Source organism: Orussus abietinus, unplaced genomic scaffold (assembly GCF_000612105.2).
Source record: "Orussus abietinus isolate OABI.00-Male unplaced genomic scaffold, Oabi_2.0 scaffold290, whole genome shotgun sequence".
In the NCBI taxonomy this organism is placed as follows: domain Eukaryota; kingdom Metazoa; phylum Arthropoda; class Insecta; order Hymenoptera; family Orussidae; genus Orussus; species Orussus abietinus.
Window position 1 is genome coordinate 1 of NW_019394506.1, and position 22619 is coordinate 22619.

The 22619-nt window shown below is 42.7% G+C and overlaps 1 protein-coding gene across 2 annotated transcripts in view; it reads left to right on the plus strand.

The window, feature by feature from the left end:
• Positions 1 to 6305: 6305 nt before the first annotated feature.
• LOC105699939 overlaps positions 6306 to 22619 on the plus strand; it is a 53281-nt gene continuing 36967 nt past the window's right edge. For both annotated transcript variants that reach the window (XM_012425392.2, XM_023432569.1), the window contains exon 1: positions 6306 to 6647. In XM_012425392.2, coding sequence (XP_012280815.1) covers positions 6584 to 6647 — 64 coding nt within the window. In that variant the 5' untranslated portion in view covers positions 6306 to 6583. The remainder of the gene's footprint in view (positions 6648 to 22619) is intronic.

Consider the following 22619-nt stretch of genomic DNA (forward strand, 5'->3'; position numbering starts at 1 on the left):
TCGTGAGCACTTAGGAATTATCCTGACACTTTTTTCAAAATTTGGATTTTTCAAAAAAATTGTTTAACTCAGTCCAGACCAGAACCAAAATGGCGACGAATAATTTAATATGTTAGCATATGGATACAGCGGTACTTACATACATGAACGTATGTAATGGATATAACAATATGTTTCCTCGTACAGAAAGACGTGACATGAACTTGACATGTTCATCTCCCCGGATACTTGAATTGCGCGCTCATGAAAAGGGATTCACATCGGAACGACGTTGCGTTTGTTTTCAAGTCGGAATAAAAATAAATAAGACGAATACATACATACAAGATCGATGTTCGCTTTCTGCACATATCGGAATGCGTGGTACTGCGCTTGAAATAAATTACGCTTTAAATAACCACTTTAAATAGTTCGCTCGAAATCGGCGCGTGTTAAATTTAAACATCGATACGCAATATTGTAATATAATAAATGCCGAGAAAGGCCAAACCGTACTTCTCCAAGTAAATATAATTTTCAAAATATAATCAGCTCCTTACGCTATCGTTAAATCCCGTGATTTTGAATTTAATTTGTGGAATGTAATCGTCGATGTAATGGCGTGTTATCGTGGCCGAAAATACTGGCATCGGTCCCCTGGATCTCTGCCTCGAGCACGCAAACATTTTGACATTAATGTTCTTAACCCTTTGGCTACTAAGAGCGCCTAAAGACGCCCGACGTTTGGTCCAATATTGCCTGCACGGTCAGACGAATTTCGCCCATATGTCGAAATGGCTCCGTGTTCAAAAGGTTAAAGATATTAGGCTTTCCTTTCAAGAACTATGCAAAATTGCTCCTATTAATTTTACAAATTCCCGTGTTAAATGTTTTCGGATTTCATCTATCTAAGGATCTTTGAAAGTTCAGTTACAGTTCATATTGTCGCTGTAAAGTAAAACGCTTTTCCTCGTTCATAAAATGCGAAATTTAACGGATATTTTTGTCATGTATCTAACATACATATGTATTTAAATAATACATATTATACTACGTTTAGTAAATGAATAAATATATATTATTGAAAATTCGCACACAGAATAACATTGTCACACGTTGTTCAATTCTTCTTTATTAGAACTTCAATTATGTTAAGTAAGAAATAAATCATTCCTTACGTATCTTCTATTCTTCAATTGTTTAACAGCGTCGAAAGTATTAAAGTCCGCTCTTTAACTGTACAACGTTAACATGGGGCCGGTAATTATGCATAAAAGGGTGATCCTCTCCGATTTTCGTATAACTTTGATATACTGTAGTTATACGAAATTTATACGAAAATCGGAGACGATCATCCTTTTATGCATAATTACCGACCCCATGTTAACGTTGTTAAGTTTGAAACGATTCGATACACCCAGTTCAGAGAAGAGTTTTATGAATATGACTTTTTAGATGCTACTTTCATATCCCCTTAATTAGAGATTATCGTCATGCGTTTTTTGTTCGCGAGGCTTGGGACTCGCATATGTACCTAGTGTAAATATATTAACTATTATATCAGAACCTCTAAAATCTCTTATAACAGTAATCATGTCCGACATTATATACTACATATATGCATACCTGCATATGTACCTAATGTAAACATATTAACTATTATAACATAGCCTGTAAAATCTTTTATAACGGCAATCACGTCTGCCATTATATACCACATATATGCATATGTACCTAATGTAAACATATTAACTATTATTCCATAGACTCTAAAAACTTATATAACGATAATCATGTCCTGCATTATATACTACATATATGCATATATGCATATGTACCTAATGAAAACATATTAACTATTATTCCATAGCCTCTAAAATCTTATATAACGATAATCATGTCCTACATTATATATTACACATGTGCATATATGCATATGTACCTAATGAAAACATATTAACTATTATACCATAACCTCTAAAATCTCTTATAATGGCAATCACGTCCGACATTATATATTACACATGTGCATATATGCATATGTACCTAATGAAAACATATTAACTATAATTCCATAACCTCTAAAATCTTATATAACGATAATCATGTCCTACATTATATACTACATATAACTGCATAGTCTAACGTATAATTTCAGGTTAAACGTCCTTGTACATAATTTCTACGTACCAGTGATGCAAGCACCGTCGCATGGATGCAAAATCAATTCCTCGTCGCGTGTTTACATCTACGAAAACGTGGATTCCGCGTCCTGTTTGCACGAGTATCCCTTCTAAGATCGCGCGACTCGCGACTCGCGCATCGCGCGATCTTAGGAAACGGATGACGCACGAGCGTCAGGTGAAGACGAGCCGCTTTGGCATGGAAACATTGCGCCGCCGTTTCCATCAGTCTGCCGAATGGAATATCCGCCAATAGTGTTTGCTCTATGGAGACGTATGTAGAACTTACTATACATATGCATGTACAAACGTGACGATACGTGTCTCGATGAATGAACACGATAGGTAATCTCGGTGACATCGACCGAAATGAAGGTTCCCCAGAAAGTTAATCATCATCGCGTATAAATTAACACCAGACACGCAGATAGGTACGAGACCGAGATCAGGTATTATGTACCGAGTATGAAAAATAATTCCGCTATAATTCGATAATCATTTTCTTTTCTAAGATAAGAAAATAAATTCACGGGGGGCCGGTAAATGAAAATATGAAGAATTTTGGAAACACATTTTGCATGTAACACCCCCACGCCTTAATGCTATGTTTTTTTTTTTTTTTTTTAATGAAAGATTTCTCAAGGTATTGTGTACTATTACGCGGCAAAATTTATTATTCCTTTGACAGAGTCGCGATACCAGCTGTCGATTCAGGTGTAGGAAAACAGCGAGAAATTGCATTGCGGAGGGCTTACGTGGCGAAAAGTCATTTGCGAGCCCCTTAAGGTGAAGTGAAACATTCTTCAAATCAGTCGATTCAAATACAACACTTCTTTTTAAGGGTATTGGACCAAACTGTCCGTAACTTTGACACATGACTCGTGAGCACTTAGGAATTATCCTGACACTTTTTTCAAAATTTGGATTTTTCAAAAAAATTGTTTAACTCAGTCCAGACCAGAACCAAAATGGCGTCGAACTCTCATATTTCGATCAATATACAATTATCGAAGGCTCTGATATGAGAAACGAAAGGGTCAGGACAATTTTACGACAATTTAGAACACTCTGGTAATCGATAAACTCGCATTTGAACGGGATAAAGGCAAACAAAGTGTCGTATGCGCTTCTATGCCAAAACGATGGGAACACGAGGTCTCGGAGTGAAAATTTAATTGACCTGGAAATCACAGATGGCGCAGGGGGTCCCTCTGCAGTCAACTAGGGCCCCAGAAAGCATGAATCCAGAGGATTTCTGGAGTTTTACTTCGATTTCTTTATAATTATTGTACGAAAACGACAGGTGGAGTGTGCCATTTGGTACAATACCCAATATAATTCGACCCAGCTTTCAATATAAAAACGAACGTCGGAAAAGTAGGCATTTAGAAAAATTTTCTTTATGGACGTCGGTCAAGTTCCTCGACGTGTTTCACTTCACCTTAACACGCGTTAACTTCGGCACACGTCGAAGGCTCGATATCGTCGGCGGGCTCGAATTAACCCTTTCGGTACCTTGGACGAGATATCTCGCGATCCGGTAGTAGCGGATTAACGCTTTTGACGATAATCTAGCTTTCTAGCACCAATATTTTGACGTTCTAGATGAATATATTTTATAACTAATTCTATTCGTGTAGCTAAAAGGAAGAAATAAATACAGTTTTTATTAATTTAATGAAATTATTTTTATGTACTTTCTACGTGGTATAATTGAAAACATGGTGTTACGCATAAAGCGACATTACACTTCTGACAATAATATCGTGTTTCCTTGGTGGACGAGATATCTCGTCAAAAGCGTTGATCGGCCAGTATCGGGTCGCGAGATATCTCGTCAAAAGCGTTAATCGGCCAGTATTGGGTCGCGAGATATCTCGTCCAAGGTAACGAAAGGGTTAATCGGCCAGTACTGGGTCGCGAGATATCTCGTCCAAGGTAACGAAAGGGTTAAGTCGAGTAGCTTTACGAGTTTTTGGCCTATTCCAAATATTACCCCTTTTTAGGATCCGAAGCGCGATATTCGGCGAAAGCGCGGCAAACTTCGCCGCTTGCGCGGGAATTACAAAAGTTAAAAGTACTTACTCCTCGAGTAAGATTCTTACCGCCTAACTGACATTAGTTCCCGTGCTCTTTATACGGCTACGAGCGATTAGAACCGCCGCGGAACTTTGAAGCTCTCCGTGGAACGAATTTTTTTCGCTTCGGTCGAGAAATCGCGCACGCGCCTATTAGCTAGGTATAGAATACGTATATGCGTATATACAGAAAAAATCTCTGTTCGAAATCTATATGCCTTATATTTTATATAAGTCAGCGAATGAGTGATATTTGTCTTATATATATAAAGCAAATATCACTCATTCGCTGACTGACTCATCATCGTTCTACCCAAACCGCTGGCCATAGAAACGTTTAATTTGGAGGGCATGTTCTTCTTGTAACATAGATGCCCCCTAAGATGGGATTTTTCGAAATTGAACCCCTAAGAGGGTGAAAAGGGGTAAAATATGTTTTTACAATTTTCTTAATATCTCTCGAGCCTGATGAGATATCGAATAGGTTTTTATCGAAGAAAAGTACCCGTACAAATGCCTAAAAATCAGATTCAGGATCTCGCCCTAACCACAACCCTTCAGGGGGTGAAAAGGGGGAAACTGTGTTTTTGCAAATTTCTTAATATCTCTCGAGCCCGCTGAGGTATCGATCTTTTTACCTTAAAAAGTACACGTACAAATGCTTAAGAATCAAATTTAGGATTTCGCTCTAACCAACCCTTTAGTGGGTGAAAAGGGGTAAAATGTGTTTTGACGAATTTGTACTTGCACATATCTTGAGCGAAGTCGCCACGGGGCATGCTAGTATGGTGTACGTGCAGTCGATGTGTTTTCGAGATGCAATATTTCGAAATTTCGTAGACAACCGTGATCGGGATTTCAGTGGACGAGTATAAGAATATTAGAGATAAATTTCAAAATTGTTCGCGGATACGACTGATACAGTACGGATCCGTCCAATCCGGCCTTCACCGCTGGAGCACTGACACGGACGGACGGATTTGATTACGAATGTATCCCGACATGAACCTACTAAGTGAATATTTCCATCAATGCACGGATGAGTACAACACTGATGCGCCCGAATCATCCTCCACTGCCGGAACACTGACGTGGACGGACCGGATACGAATACTTGTAAACACCGCGATATAAATCTACGAAGACAATATTTCCATTAGTGCACGGACAGGTATAACACGGATACGGCACGGATGCGTCCGAACCGGTCTTCACTGCCGGAGCACTGACGCGGACGGACGGATCGGTTACCAATACTTGTAAACATATCAATATAATTTACGAAGACATTTATACGTCCATTAATGCATGGACGAGGATAACACGGATACGGTACGGATGCGTTACGAATCCGTCCGATCCGACCTCCACCGCCGGAGCACTGACGCGGACAGACGGATCGGTTACCAATACTTGTAAACATCTCGATATAATTTACGAAGCCATTTACACGTCCATCATTGCATGGACAAGGACAACACGGATACGGCACGGATGCGTCCGAACCGGTCTTCACTGCCGGAGCACTGACGCGGACGGATGGATCTGCTACGAATACTTGTAAACATCTCGATATAATTTACGAAGACGATATACGTCCATCATTGCATGGACGAGCATAACACGGATACGGTACGGATGCGGCACGAATCCATCCGACCCGACCTTCACCGCCGGAGCACTGACGCGGACGGACGGATCGGTTACCAATACTTGTAAACACCTCGATATAAATCTACGAAGACAATACATCCATCAGTGCACGGACGCGGGACGGACGCGGGACGGACGCGGGACGGACGCGTCCTCATCGGCCTTTAAAGGGCCGGCCGCGGCGTCGGACGTCAGCCGTCCCGGCGTGCGGGGGGAGGGGGTCGGCCACGGTCGGTACAGGATGGAAGGTGGTAGGTGGCAGCAGGGAGGGAGGTGACGGAGTAAGTCTCGGGCGGGGGAGGGAGGAGGTTAGTGGCGTGAGCGATCGGCGCATGCGCGCATCACCCGGCCGTATCCTTCAAAGCTGCGTGCCGCCAAAAACCTGGCGTACATTCAGTCGCGCACGGCCGGTCGTACGGTACGGCAGCGAGTTAACGGGGGCTCGTTCCTTGCGACCGGCGTTTAGACGGACCGAGGGAAGCCGCAAAATACGGTATATTCGTCGTCGGTCGAGTTTGTCGCCTCGACCACGCGCCGGACCGTGATCCGTCGCCCTCGCGACCGGAAGATCGTCGCGGCTCGAGGTTTCCGGAATCTCATATTGTTTCATATATATTTTATATTTCAATTTGCGAGTGACGGGGAGGACTTTTAGCTCGTTCCGCATTCGGGAATTAATACACGGCAGTCATGAGCAAGGTGTTCGAGAAGCAGCTCTCCTGGCTGGCGATCATCGTGACCGCGCTGTACTCTCGTGAGTATCTTCGATCGATTTGATCGTCATCAAAGCAAACGATACCCTGCGAAAACCCCTTCGGGTGCATTTTTCGTTCTCCTTTGCACTCGATTGCCTGAATGATAATTATGTAAACGAGATCGGAATGAAACGATACCTTCGAGTCGCGTTTCCATGGGTCCGTTTGAACCCGATGGCAGGAAGGCATCCAAAAATCGAGGTAGGGCGCATAGGTTATGTCAGGTGTTACGAGGAGCTTCGCTAACCTACATCCTCTGCGTTCGACCTTCGAGAAGGTACCGACCTACCCCACGCGCCTCTCGCGCAGTTTTTAATCCCGGGTAAAAACTTATATTATCGCTCTCTGGGATGCGGTGATTTGCAAAGTCGGTCCTGGTCTTGCATTTCCTCGTCGCGAATTGTTCGAACCCGGGAGTAGACGGACCTTAATCGGAGGATTTGAAGTGAACGCGGAAACCGTTTCATTTCCCCTGGATCCGCTCTAAGGGAAATTCCGCGCTCCAGGGGAATTCCGTCCCACCGGAAATCCCGTCCAACGTGATTCTCGAAAAGTGCTCGTTTTCCCCTATCGCTCACCCCAATCTACCGTTTACCAAGTTTTTGGTCAAATTCTCCACGTAACTTACGATTTTACACAAATTAATCCTTTCGTCCGAGTCTTGACCCTAGAACTATCGAGACCAGTAAAAATGACTGGTTTCAAATGGCCCATCCTATAAAAAAAAAATTCACCAGTAGTTCTAGCGTTAAGGCGATGTGAAAGTGGCGTCGCAGAGGTTTTGTTTATAAAACTTTCCTCCCAACACGGCTTACCGAATAGGGTGAAGCTTTACAACGTCAATAGGGAAACTATAAGAAAGGTCCTGAAACTCATGAAATTTCAATACTTTTCAAATTTGTTTATAGGTATTTTAAAAATACTTGATAAAAAATGAAATTTCGCGAGTTTCAGGACCTACCTTAAGGTCTACATATTCACGTTTTAAAGTATGGAACGATTTGAGACACCCAGTTCGTAGAAAGGTTTTATGAACAATTGAGAGTTCAGATGCCACTTTCACATCCCCTTAATCAGGGGCTCGATTCGACTAAAATCCCGGTTTACACCCGAGAATTTGGCAAAAACCACGCTTTGGCCCACCTACCGACTGATCTATGTAAACTAAGGTGCTCGAAGAGACCTTTAACTCGCTTATTTATGTGTACATATTTTGGCGTCGTTTCATTGAGTACTCCGTCCGGCGAGGTATTTAAACGCTTTAAGCGCTTGCCGCGGGTATTTGCGCCTTTCGCTTCGCCATTTGATATAAACGCGGTCGGGGCGGATTTCTAGAAAGGTCCGAGTCGGCGCGTCCCTAAAGAGGGGCTCGTTAAGGCTCTACGAAAATAGCGCGCCGCGCGCCGTCCCTTGAGAGAGCGCGGCGGCACCACGTGGGTCGGCCTTTCCGTTACATCGTACGAGATGACGTAGCGCGCGCCCATTGGCTCGCCGGATGGGCGTGCGCCGCGGCCGGCGAACGCGCACTGACACACCGACCGCGCCGCACCGACACACCGAGAGCGCGGCGACGCGACGCGAAGGCGCGCCGAATCGAGTCGCTCTCGGCGAGCGGAGCGCGGAGAGTCGCATTCCGCGACCCTGGAGGACGCCCGACTCCCGAATATCCACGACCTTCCGCGCAAATTGAGAGATAATAATTACTTACGGAGGAAACTAATTACTCGCAGCTTTGGATACGTTTTTTATCGAAGAGACTTAAGAAATGTCGGATATTTCTGAAGTTTAAGGAATCTCTTTGCTTTAATAAAATTGATTTTGTAAGAATCATTTGGTAGATGTCGCGGGCTATTCGGCTCCCGAAAATTTGTGACCATTCGCGCAAATTGAGAGATAATAATTACAGGGGAAGTTAATTACTCGCAGCTTTGTATTTTGTAAGAATCATGGAGAAGATGCTGCGGGCTGTCCGGCTTCCGAAAATCCATGACCCTCTGCGCAATTTGAGAGAAAATAATTACAGAGGAAATTAATCACTCACGGCTTTGGATACGTTTCTTGTCGAAGAGATTTAAGAAATGTCGAACATTTCTGAAGTTTAAGGAATTTCTTGGCTCCAGTAAAATTGATTTTGTAAGAATCATGAGGAAGATGTACGTTTCTTGTCGAAGAGATTTAAGAAATGTCGGATACTTCTGAAATCTAAGGAATTTCTCTGTTTCAGTAAAATTGATTTTGTAAGAATCATGTGAAAGATGTAGCGGACTACCCGGCTCCCGAAAATCTGCGACCTTCCGTGCAAATTGAGAGAAAATAATTACTTACAGAGGAAATTAATTACTTGCGGTCTAGAAAACATTTCTTGTCGAAGAAATTTCTAAAATTCAAAAAAATTGAAGAATTTTCTTGGCTCTAGTAAAATTGATTTTGTAAGAATCATCGGGTCGCATCCCAAATGATAGTGGACAGTGGATAGTTAGTGAAGCGAAAAGAATTTCATGCACGAGATTGGGCTTCGAGAGTCGGTAAACAAAAGTATCCGAAAATTCGTGTACATTTCTTATGACAGTCGTACTTGTGCCTTCTTACCCCATTGTTCGTGAATTCATGCAGACGTGATCGAAAATTGGCATTTGAAAAATTTCGAAATTTAAAATACACGTTCTCAGAAATTCGTAAACTATAAACCCCAAGCGCAATTCTATAACAAATTTCGGAATGTTGTATCTTGAAAAGCTGCGATTGCACGTGTACTATATTTCTAACGGACGTTTTTATTCGACTTCAATTCATTTTCAGTTTAATTCAACTTTAACGAAAAAAGAAAATCACTTAACTTTTTACAGACGATCGATGCATATATGCGTTCAGGACGTCAACTTGTTGGCAAAAAATGGAAACTCGACTCGGTAACGTCCAGTGGTATTTGCTCTCAGACATTTCCGTGTCTGACATGTAGTTTGTTTAAACGAACGTCAGATGCAAATTTTAAAAAGTCGCCGGCAAAATGAATAACAAAATAGCGTATGACGAAACCCACATTTAAGGCGTTTTTTTTTTAATGTTCTATTTAACATGCGCTTCTGGTCGACTCGTTCTGCATGCAAAAGGTTAAAAAAGTGGACGCGCATTGGAGGTGAAACTAAGTTATCATGAATCTACCAGACCGTAACTTGAGAGGATTCCCGGTGAAATATAATAATAAAAGATACGTACGTTGCGATATTAATTGGTACAATATTGGTAAGCCGTTGTTCATATGGCGGTTAAGTACTGAGAATATTGCTCCGATATTGAAATGTGAACGTTTCAATTTATTGGCAGAATATTTGGTCGCAACATACAAAAGCTATATACATACATACATATTATATATAATATGTATGTATATAAAATATAGATGTAACGGAAGTTCCATTGTTTTTTTCTAAACAAGTGCACATGTTCAAAAAACGGCAGAACTGCTCCGTACACCATTTAATAATAAAAAATACGCACCAATATAATAATAAAAGATACGTATGTTGCGATATTAATTGGTAGGCCGTTGTTCACATAGCGGATAAATACTGGGAATATTGCTCCGATATTGAAATGTGAACGTTTCGATTTATTGGCAGAATATTTGGTCGCAATATACAAAAGCTATATACATACATACATACATATTATATATAATATATATGTATATAAAATATAGATGTAACGGAAGTTCTATCGTTTTTTTTCTAATGAAGTGTACACGTACAAAAAACGACAGAACTGCTCCGTACACCAAATATGTATAACCCGATCCTCGTACAACGCGCTATACAAGAAAATGTGGAAACTTCCCGTTTACTCCCCAGGAAGAAAGACTTTCATTGAACCAGAGAAACGTTTCGTTGAATAGTACCAAAGAGATATTTTATTAAGGTGACGTGAAAGTGGCGTGTGAAGAGGTCTCGTTTATGAAACTTTTCTCCGAACTGAGTGTACCGTATGATTTCAAACTTGACAATGTGAATATGGCAGCTATAAAGAAGGTCTTGACGCCCATAAAATTTCAATTTTTAAAATATTTCGTTTCTGAATTTCAAAATTTGTTGTACGAAAAATGAAATTTCACGATTTTCAGGACCTACCTTAGGGCCTCCACATCAATGTTGTAAATTTTGAAACGATTCAGTACACCCATTTTGTAGAAAACTCATGAACGATAAACTTTTCGGATGCCATTTTGACATCCCCTTAAAGTGATGTGAAAGTGGCGTGAAGAGTTCCGATTATGAAACTTTTCTCCGAACTGAGTTCACCGAATCGTTTCAAACTTAACAATGTGAATATGGAAGCTATGAAGAAAGTCCTGACGCCCATAAAATTTCAATTTTTTAAAACTTTGTTTATAGATGTTTTCAAAATTTGTTATAAAAAATCAAATTTAATGACTTTTAGGACCTACCTTAGAGCTTCCACATCAATGTTGTAAAATTTGAAACGATTCAGTACACCCATTTTGTAGAAAACTCTCATGAACGATTGACTTTTCGGGTGCCACTTTCACATCCCCTTAATTCAAAGAATTCCTTTGGAAATTCAGAAAATCCAGAAGACAGCCAAGGTCGGTAAATAAATGCTGCTCGATAAGGCGGTTTCTGGTATATCCACTGGCTAGTTTGAGGTTAGGTTAAGAACTCGTTCGACGCTGCTCGTTCCGGTTCTCGAGTGACATTTTTGTGTCTTCCTTAAGAGGATTTCCGAAGCGACGCTTCTATCTTCTTATGTCACGTAAGTGTAAGTTCGCGAGTTAAGAAATGGGGAGTGTAACGAAAAGTGAAACGCTCACCTCGCTGTGCCGAGTTGTTCCGTCATAGATGCCGAAAAAGTTTGCGTTTTCGTTTCATTACAGATAACAACCCTGTAGCAACTGATATTCGGTAATAGCCGTTATCCATTGGTAAAAATGATTAATTATTCCTCGATTGAGTCGGTATATCTCGCATCTCGGTAAATATTAAATTCAATATATAGTACAAATGCGCTTATCCGCGGAAAAAGAATTCACCATCATAATAAGAGATTTTACTAATTTCATATGATAAACAACAACATGATTAGGTAACAAGATACGTTCGGCCTTAAAATTGTGACAGTGTTCGATGATGTCCATCGATTTCTAATGATCTTTGTTTATGGTGTCCAGCTGATGTTCACATGATTTATAGAGTTAAAATCCCTGATTTACTTAATTGAAAGCCGATTGCCTTCGATTTCATATGATAAACAACAATATGATTCGATAACAAGGGACGTTCGGTCTTAAAATTGTGTCAGTGTTCGATGAGTCCATCGATTTCCAGTGATCTTTGTTTGCGATGTCCAGCTGATGTTCACATGATTTATAGAGTTAAAATCCATGATTTACTTCATTGAAAGCCGATTGCCTTCGATTTCATATGATAAACAACTAAAATCCATGATTTCCTTCTTTGAGAGTGAACTACCTTTGATTTCATATGATAAACAACAATGCAATTCAGTAACAAAAGGTACGTTCGGCCTTAAAATTGTGACAGTGTTCGATGAGTCCATCGAACTCTGCACAACTGCTGCTCTGGACGAAGGTACTCTGCACATATGACAGAATTTGTTGCCGACTAAAGTCGGCGCCTCTCCGCAAAGGGCGTCGCGCGGATGTCGACTATAGTCGACGCTCGTAACTAAAGGGTTAAAATCCGTGATTTGCTGAGGAATACCCTCTCGGTAGTCGCAGGCCGAAATTTCAAACACAATTTCGAGACATTGTATCTTGAAAGAAGTCCGATCACGCGGATATTATTAAGGGGACCCAAAAGTAATAAAAATTTCTTCTATAAGCTCATTCACAGTTAGTGAGTACAGTAAGATTTTGATTACTTTCCGGTCCCCTAATATATTGCGAACAGATATTTTTTTCAACACGAGTCAGATCGGCGCGACATTGAGAGGACGTTTATTAGCCGAAAGCCGACTTCGTCGCGACGTCCGTCCGCGTATTTCGCGCTGCGTTTTCCGGGTCCCGTTCGAACCGTATACGCAGAGCCGCCCACGTGGCCGCGAGCGCGATTTGCATATGACGTATATTGACGTGTCCCGGGACGCTCGCCTCGTATGTCAGACTTCTGCGCCCTAACGTTCGACGGAGATTGTCGCGAAAGACGTCGCCCTTAATTGCGACAAGTGCCGAGTCTACGTCGGTGGAACGAACGAGAACCGAGTCGTGGAGTGCGTTTCGCGGAGTAGATCGAATCGATGCTAATTGGTCTGGTGACTTGAGAGAACTGTTGCCCAATACGCAGCGAAACCCATTAAAAAAAAAAAAAAAAAATACATCTTTTCTTGGTTCTTGTCCGAGATAAGTACAATATTATTTTAAGACCTCCAAGTTGTTTAACGTGAAGTTGCGGATTTTACCATTAACGAAGACGGTTTCTTGCTGAACAACCCCGATAGCTTCTAAAACATTGGCAGGAATGTGATTTTTCTCTTTTCGTTTTTTCTTTTTCTTTTAACCAATGACCCAATAACTATGTCATACATTTTCCGAAGTGCGATCCTACGTATCTCTGTGCAGTTATTTCTTTGCGGTTTTATTTATGCGTTTACATTTGCATCTTCTTTTTTAAGTCCAGGCGTGAGCGCGTTATCGGATCCGAGGGTTGACCTCGATAACGCGGAGAGACGGAAACGTCGGCTCGACACGTTTTTGCGGGACGTCGAGGTATTCTGGTTCGGAGGAGATAAGATGGCGGCGAGTTTGGGATAGGTCGGAACGGGCTCGAGATCTGGGACCTGGATACCCTCGGGTGTCCGTCTCCGCGCGTTGATTAGTCGGCTGGATAACGCTCCGACGTCTCGCAAAAGTCGCCGCGCCTCCGTCGAAGACGGAAGTTCCCCCCTCGGCCCGAAATAGACGACGGGCGTCGTATAAATAGCGCCTCCCCCGACGTTCGCATCGCCGAAATATTAATAAACTCCGACGTAGCCAACGGCGAGCGAGATGAGATCGATAAGTCGGCTCCAGCGAGTCGCGGTCAAGGAAAGCACCGCGTCTCGTTAGAGACCGACATTGAGCAAGCAGACGTATCGCGTCGACTCGACTGGAATCGATCCCGAAATCAGCGGCGAAACTCCACCAAGATTCGCGCCAAATATATCTAAGATTAGTTCCAGCCATAACGAGAGAATATTCCCATACATGTTTTTTCCGCCTTTGCTTGGCGCCACGCCATCGCCTGAATTTTATTTATACGTATTGTTTCTTATAACAAAAGAATACCATTGGGACGCATTGCGGAAAGACATTAAGAAGAGCTGTTCCGCTATTCTTTGGCGAATGTCGGAATTATGTCAACCCAGCTCCTCTTGATATCGGGATTTGGACGCTGGGTTGTGTATAATGAAAGACGTTTCAGGGGAGGAAGCCAACTTTATTTGTGTCTTATGACTTTGACAGTGGTTTTGGAGCTAGCCTAAATCCAGGTTCCTAACCTCCTTTTACATCGCCCGGCAGGTTATTGTCCCAGGTCAGTCCCACTGTCGATGGCTGATCCGTTTTCATCCTCTACAATTCAACTAACTGGATGATCAATTCGCATGTTGTATCTAACGTGCATATATAAGTGCTCACCTAGTCTTTGTTCGCGATGTCTAACCTGACATTTCCCCGAGTGTAGGGGTGCGTACGTGACTAACCTCAGCGAGCACCTGTAGTACCTACCTTCTCCCAGGGCGGCCCGGCGACGAATGAGAGAGCCAGCCACGCCGACCGCGCGAGCCGAGCGGCGCGACCTGCGCGCGCACGCCCGCCGAGCGCGGTCGTGTCCTGCGCAAGGAGGGGGAAGTGATCGCGCGCGCGCGCACGTATTTATAACGTCGACAGGACCATCGTACGATGCGGTCCCGACCAATCGGAAGCCATCTCGTGGTCTGGCCTTGCAGGCCGGTCTGCGTGCGAGCGCGTGCGCGCATGCGTGCTCCGCCGTACACGCGTGCACGGCCTTCTTCCGTCTCTCTCTCGCGCGCGCCTTTACACCTCCGTTTGCTCTCCCTCTCTCACGCACTTTGGGTCCTCGGCGATCGCGTGATCGGTGTTTCTCTCCTTTCCCCCTCCGTTCCTTCGATCGCCTGATCCTACCTCTCCTGACCCTTCCCCCTGGCACGTTCATTCCGATCGCCTGATCCTTCTCTTCCCACCTCCTCTTCTTGGAATGCCGGTCTCTTCCTCTCTATCTATCCCTTCTGGCCACCTCGTCTTTCTTGTTTGGGCATCACCCGATCCTTATGCTTTTTCTCTGCTCTTCAATCGGTCGGCTCTCTGCACTCTCACTTTGTGCATTTCGCGATCTTCGATGTATATATATATCCCTTATTCGCTTTCTCTGACTTCTTGCGTCTTTATCTACGTACGGTATCCAGAACTTTCGGGTCAAATTTTGGTAGGCACGTTACACGCGATATGGTCGAGGTAATGTATCGAGTAATAAGTAAACGACCGGAAGGCAATTAGGAGTGACGTCGCTTGGTACGACGAGGTCTAAATGACGCTACACTCGTGTTAACGTTAATTCGACGCACTTCGCTAGAAATATCGGGACTTCGGCGCTAATCAAACGAAGTTTGCGCGAGCCGATCGAACCTTGATTGGATTCCTTCTGTTCAATTGATTCGATCTTAAATGAGCGTCCCAGAGGTCTAATCGTGAACGTGGGACATATGAAACCCATATACCCAAACATTTTTCTTCGTATTCTTGCGATGACGACCACATTGAGAGAGAAAGAACAGAGAGCGTACTGTTTCTCTCTCTCGCCTGTTGTTAAACAGCCTGTCCCCGTATCGCGCTGCGCAGCTGTTTTAAGTAAACTTAGAAAAGGAACGAGAAAGAGAAAAGGGCTACCCTCTGTTCTTTTTCTCTCAATGTGGCAGGCTTCATAGTCAGGTGTGCGGCGTTCATGTATCTTGTGTCGTTCATGGATCTAACCCATGGGTTTAACACATTCGCGACGGGATGAGTTTATCAGTTATTTCACGCCACATTATTTCAAACTAAATTAATTCAATGTAATTTCGAAACAAAAAATATATGACTTCGACCACTTTCATAATTATGGGCACATATTAGAAGTTCTTCCTTCGACACGGGCGTTCGATAGCCCTGCGTTTACGCTCACCGCTCATACCATGTAGTCTCTCGGGTTCAAATCCCGCTAAGGAGAGATTTTTCGGTGTCTGAGGCAGGGGCTGCCTAATAGCCTTACTGACGAAGTCCACACAGGCAGACCCGGGACGAAACACAACAAACAGGGCACACACACCAGCACCCCACACCAGTGCCAAATCCTACTTCACACATTCGCCGACATTTGAGCTTCGCTCCCAGCATTTCGAGTCCAACTAAATGGTCCGTATCTCCACTTTTACACCGAATTTTTCTCGCGCCTTCGTCACGGCGCCAGCAAGAACGAATCCCTGCAGGAGTGCGTTTCAGTATCCTGGTGAGAACACCTGCGAGAGTTACCCGAGTAGAGAGTTACTCGAGTACTCGGCTCGTACATTGGATCGAGTTTTAAAGACCCTCGAGACCGATCTTTCCGGTAAGCGATATGTCTCGAGTGACGAGAGAGGAAGGGAGGGAGACCGAGATGGACCCGGCTCGTCGCTCGCCGTTCCCGAGGATCGGGAAATGGACCGATCGGCTCCCGAGGGTTCCCGCGATTCATCCCGATTCATCCCGATTTATCCCGATCTATGAGTGTACCCCCGGGGGACGATCGATCGGGCGCAAAAGCCTCGAAAAGGATTCGCCCCGAAGATGGAAGCTCTCCGGGAAAGCTCTTCGGTAATCCCGGGATATCGCGTGACGATCCTCGTAATTTCGCCTCCCCCCTTCGCGGTAACCGGGATCGATCTCCTTTTATAACGCGCCCTTCGGCCGAGATGGGCCCCGATCCGCCCCCGTGGACCTTTGACCCCTTTGGTTCCGGAGATTTCGGTCTCTTCGAAGAACCTCTGGGGTTCCGGTCTCCCCGGAAGGGACTTCGCGTTATGGAGGGACCGGAAAGGGAAGCTCGAAAGGGACGACTCGTAAGATCCGCTATCTTGTTAAGGTGATGTGAAAGTGGCATCGAGGAGGTTTTGTTCGTAAAACTTTTCTCCCAAATCGATTTACCGAATAGTTCGAAACTTTACAACGTGAATAGGGAGACTATAAGGAAGGTCCCGAAACTCATGAAATTTCAATTCCTTTCAAATTTTTTTTATAGGTATTTTAAGAATGGTTTATAAAAAATGATATTTCCCGAGTTTCGGGACCTACCTCAGGGTCTCCATATTTATGTTTCAAAGTATGAAACGATTTGAAACATCCTGTTCGGAGAGAAGTTTTATGAACGATTGAGCTTTTAGATGCCACTTTCACATCCCCTTGAGGGCGTTTCTCTCATCCGGAAATTCGAGAAATGCGTGATCTTTGTGAATTCTTTTCCCTCGGAGAGAAGCATGGTTGGGTGTGTATGATACGTCATCAGGAACGGGGTACGTCTTTAGCTTTTTTTACGCAAGCGCGAAGTATATCATGCGCTATTTCTAACAAGAAAGGTATCCCAGGTCGTTCTCTCCGATTTGATTTCTTTTATAATATCTTATAGTAGACTAAAAACCAAGCGACACGTATTTCTTTTTTATCTGCCATTAAACACTTTAAGGGGGTGAAACCACCATCCAAAGTAAGGTTTGTGAGGGGTGGATCACCCCTTAATTATCATTTTAATTGAGAAAATGGATTTAACTCATGGATTTAACTAACATTCGGTTCAGCTATTATTTGAACCTTACAGGGAAAAGATTGAGTGGTCCTAAGGACCACGTGTCCGTGTTCACGGTATCAAAATGACATGTCTGTTGTGCAAATAGAAGCAAGGTCCCGTAGCATCGACGGGCCGTACGATTCCTCTTCCCCGGAAGTCGATCTCCTTTTATAGCGCCCTTTGAAGCAACGGGCGTTTCGCCTCGTGGACTTTTGCCCTTCTTTGGCAAGATAGGTTACACGGTCCATCCCCGTTTCCCGATCTTCTCTCTAAAATGACGAAGGAGGGAAAAAGACGGTTTGGGGACGGAAACGCTAAAAAGGCACAATCAGCGCGCACGCAATAATTTATGTAAATACAAGCATCAACGATTGAAACATTATATTCTGAAACTCTTAATTTTTTATTCTAAGTCTTCCAGAAGCGTAAAACATCGAAAACGTGCACGGGCCACGCCATGATAGTTCTAGTCCATGATAAATAAATAAATTTTGAATGAAAAATGAAATTCCATGAGTTTCAGGACTTACTTTAGGGTCTCCGTGTTCACGTTGTAAAGTTGGAAACGAATCGGTATCCCCAATTCGGAGAATACTTGTTCGAACAATTTCATTTCTCAGATATGTATAGGTTGACTCTTCATATCATCTTAAATCTACGTTCATCAGCCTTAACTTGACTTCTCAGATATATGTAGGCTGACTTTTTCATATCACCTTAAATCTACGTTCATCAGCCTTAACTTGACTTTTCAGATATATATAGGCTGACTCTTTCATATCATGTTAAATCTACGTTCATTAGCCTTAACTTGACTTCTCAGATATATATATATAAGCTGACATTTTCATATCACCTTAAATCTACATTCATTAGCCTTAACTTGACTTTTCAGATATATATAAGCTGACATTTTCATATCACCTTAAATCTACGTTCATTAGTCTTAACCTGACTTTTCAGATATATATAGACATTTTCATATCACCTTAAATCTACATTCATTAGCCTTAACTTGACTTTTCAGATATATATAAGCTGACATTTTCATATCACCTTAAATCTACGTTCATTAGTCTTAACCTGACTTTTCAGATATATATAAGCTGACTTTCATATCACCTTAAATCTACGTTCATCAGCCTTAACTTGACTTCTCAGATATATGTAGGCTGACTTTTTCATATCACCTTAAATCTACGTTCATTAGCCTTAACTTGACTTCTCAGATATATATACGCTGACTTTCATATCACCTTAAATCTACGTTCATCAGCCTTAACCAACCGTGACTTCCACGAAATTTCAATTTTCTCCCCTCGTCGTTTCCCCTGCCATTTTGTCGATTAATGCAGCACAATTGGCAATTACCGCCGTCTGGAACGAAATGTCGCCTTAATCGCGACTGCTCGAATTAAAGCATCTCGGTCCAGATATTTTCACGCTTTTTGAACCTCCTAGGATCACACCTAAGAGAGACGTCGCCCTCCTCCGCGTTTTCCGCTTTTTACTTCCTTCGTTTTTCCCCTCCCCCCATCGGAAGGTTGCCCCTGCGGAAATATCGCGAAGCTCGTTCGGCGATATCGAGCGTAAACCGTTCGATTAAAACGAAGTCGATGACCTCGGGATGGGTCGACAGATGCGGAAGGTAAAAACAGAGACCGGGAGCTTCCGAGTTCATTCGCGTTTGCCTTTCCGGCGCTTCCTCTCTCTTTCCTTTCCGCCTGGCACCCCCCGCGAATATCTATCTATTCTCGGCAAACATTAATTCCGAACCAAGGAGCCGTTTACGACTCCGACGACCTCGCGGAGTCATTAAAATAATTCGGAAAGGGACGTCCTTGTTGGATTCGATGTTTTAATCTTTTAACCCTTTCGTTACCTTGGACGAGATATCTCGCGACCCAGTACTGGCCGATTAACCCTTTCGTTACCTTGGACGAGATATCTCGCGACCCAATATTGGCCGATTAACGCTTTTGACGAGATATCTCGTCCACCAAGGAAACACGATATTTTTGTCAGAAGTGTAATGTCGCTTTATGCGTAACACCATGTTTTCAATTATACCACGTAGAAAGTAAATAAAAATAATTTCATTAAATTAATAAAAACTGTATTTATTTCTTCCTTTTAGCTATACGAATAGGATTAGTTATAAAATATATTTATCTAGAATGTCAAAATATTAGTGCTAGAAAGCTAGATTATCGTCAAAAGCGTTAATCAGCTACTACCGGATCGCGAGATATCTCGTCAAAAGCGTTGATCGGCCAGTATCGGGTCGCGAGATATCTCGTCAAAAGCGTTAATCGGCCAGTATTGGGTCGCGAGATATCTCGTCCAAGGTAACGAAAGGGTTAAGGGGGTATTATCGTTTAGAAACTTCCATCCAAAGTAAGGCCTGTGAGGGGTGGCTCACCCCTTAATTATTTTTTTTAATTGAGAAAATTATATTTCTCGTTATGAGAAAGCTTTTCCAGGTGGATTGGTTAAAAAATCTTATATTCTTGTGGGTGAAACTGCCAAATCGCCCCTTGACATGACTTACTTTGGATGGTGATTTCACCCCCTTAAAGTGTTTAATGGCAGATAAAAAAAAACACGTGTCGCTTAGTTTTCAGTCTACTATAACATATTATAAAAGAAATCAAATCGGAGAGATCGATTTGAGATACCTTCCTTGTAAGAGCGCCTGATGGCGCCCGACGTTTGGTCCAATATTGCCCGCACGGTCAGACGAATTTCGCCCATATGTCGAAATGGCTCCATGTTCGAAGGGTTAATTTGTCTCCTCCCGGTTTTCCTTTTCTTCCGGAGGTTTTTGCAGAGATTTTTTGGCTGTAAGTGGATTCCCCTGATTTCCTAGCCGCGCGGCTTCAAAGGGTCCGCGAGAGTCCCGGAAGGGATTTTTTTCATAATTTTGAAAAGGGGTTTTTTGCGATAACTGGGTGAGTGCAGTGAGTGACATTCTCCTGTCACCGCCAACCGACGACGTCCGCTTTTTGCATTTCGTTCTTCTTTGCGCGCGTTTCCCGGATCCTGCCGAGCGGAAGTCCAGGACGCGTGCTTCGCCCCTTTTTTCCGATTTTTCGCGGATCGAAGTCGCTTACTTCCGGCTGTAGGCACATCTCTCGAAGGAGAACTTCCGATTTCGTGTAAGCGCATTTTATATACATCTCCGAAGGAGAGGAAATTCTTGCGAATGGAAAAGGAGAGCAAATGCGGACGACGCTTCGCGTATCGAAATTATCGATCTCCGTTGAACTTCTAAATTCTATCCTTTCTAAATTCTTTTGATCATTTCATACGTCGACAGAAATTTCTATCTCGTATACTTCGCCAAGAACCTCAGGGCTCAATTTTCTCATTAGAATCTGACAATCCTCGAAACGTTTGGATTGAAACGAATCTTGAACAAATGTCGGAATGGAATTCCATTTTTATTAATTCCGAGAATAATTACTTGACCGAATTAAATTGTTATAATTCCGTATACTTCGCTAAGAACTCCAGGGTTCATTTCTCTCGTTAGAATCTGCAAATCCTCGAAACGTTTCGATTGAAACGCAGCTTGAACAAATGTCGGAATAGAATTCCATTTCGTCCTTGACAGATCTGCCCTGAGAAATAATATTCATTAAGCCAAAGAAATATTTTACTAATTCCGGGAATAATTACTTGACTGTATTAAATTGTTTTAATTCCTTATACTTCGCCAAGAACCTCAGGGTTCATATCTCTCGTTAGAATCTGCAAATCCTAGAATAATAAATTCACGGGATTTCGACAGTTTTACGTCGATCTCTTTATTATTTTACCCTTATTATTTTACCAATTACCAATTAAATTACCAATTATTTTACCATTACTTTACCAAAATGACATTTGGAAAGCTTCATTTCGTATAATTCTCAACGTAGGCTGTAAAAGACTTAAACATAAATATAAATGTCGGTAACGTTACGCGCCAGCTTACGTCACCACTTAAGTATTCTGAATGGCATTACCATCAAAAAGAGTATAGATGAATTTCATTTTATCGACCTCGATTAAATTTCTCAGCGCCTTTCATATCATCTTAAGGTTTTCGAGGTTTAAGGTGATGTGAAAGTGCCGTCGTCAAAGAGCTATCGCTTATGAAATTTTTCTCTGAACTGGATGTACCAAATCGTCTCAAACTTGCCAATGTGAATATGGCGGCTATAAAGAATGTCGTGAAACCCATGAAACTTCAATTTTACGATAACTTGTTTATATATATTTTTAACAATTTTTACAGAAAATGAAATTTCGCGAGTTTCAGGACCTACCTTAGGGTCTCCTTCTATATGTAGTAAAATTTGAAACAAATTGATACACCCTATTCGGAGAAAAGTTTGATGAACAGTTGACTCCTAAGTTGCCACTTTCACATCCCCTTAACCGAGTTTCTAGTGCAGTTTGGACCTCAACTATGGGGAAAAATAAAATAAAACTAAAGTAAGTGTTGAGGTTCAAATGAGACCAGTTTCATTAACATACTTCCTGTCTTAAAATCTCATATTATACTCCGAATCACGTTTTTCAGAGGCAGACATTTTCGATTCGGGAAGCTTACAGAGATGACTGCCTTTTTCGCGGAGGATCCTTTGGGGGTTTGAAAAATAAGCTTCCGTAAAAACGAGGTACCAGTTTTCCGGGAATTTAGCCAGCGATCGAAAGTAGGTACCTTTGAGCTGCTAATTAATTTCTAGGCCACTGGATATAAGCTTTTGCTCTGCCTGTCGCAAGAGGAGAGCGTCGTCTGCAAGAATCTGACAGGGGCGTCGTCCGCTTCGCCCGCTCGGTGCCTTTTCGCAAAAGCTTCCTTTGCGAGCTTGAAAGATAACCGCAAATAGGAGCACTGGTTTTTTTTTTTTCCCCCTCAGAATGTCGAGTCCGCGGTAGGAAAAAGATATCTTCGAGCCGCTAATTAATTTCCGGAGTGAAAAAGGCTTTTCAGATTTTAATGTCGCCGGTCACGAGGAAGGAACGTCCTCCGAGTCGGCAACTTTTATCTCGTATAAGCCCTTGAACGTACGCCAGAATTTGGAGTATACGACGAGAATTCAAGATAAGAGGGATGTTAGGGAAAACGGTTTCATTTCAGCCCCAAATGTTCGC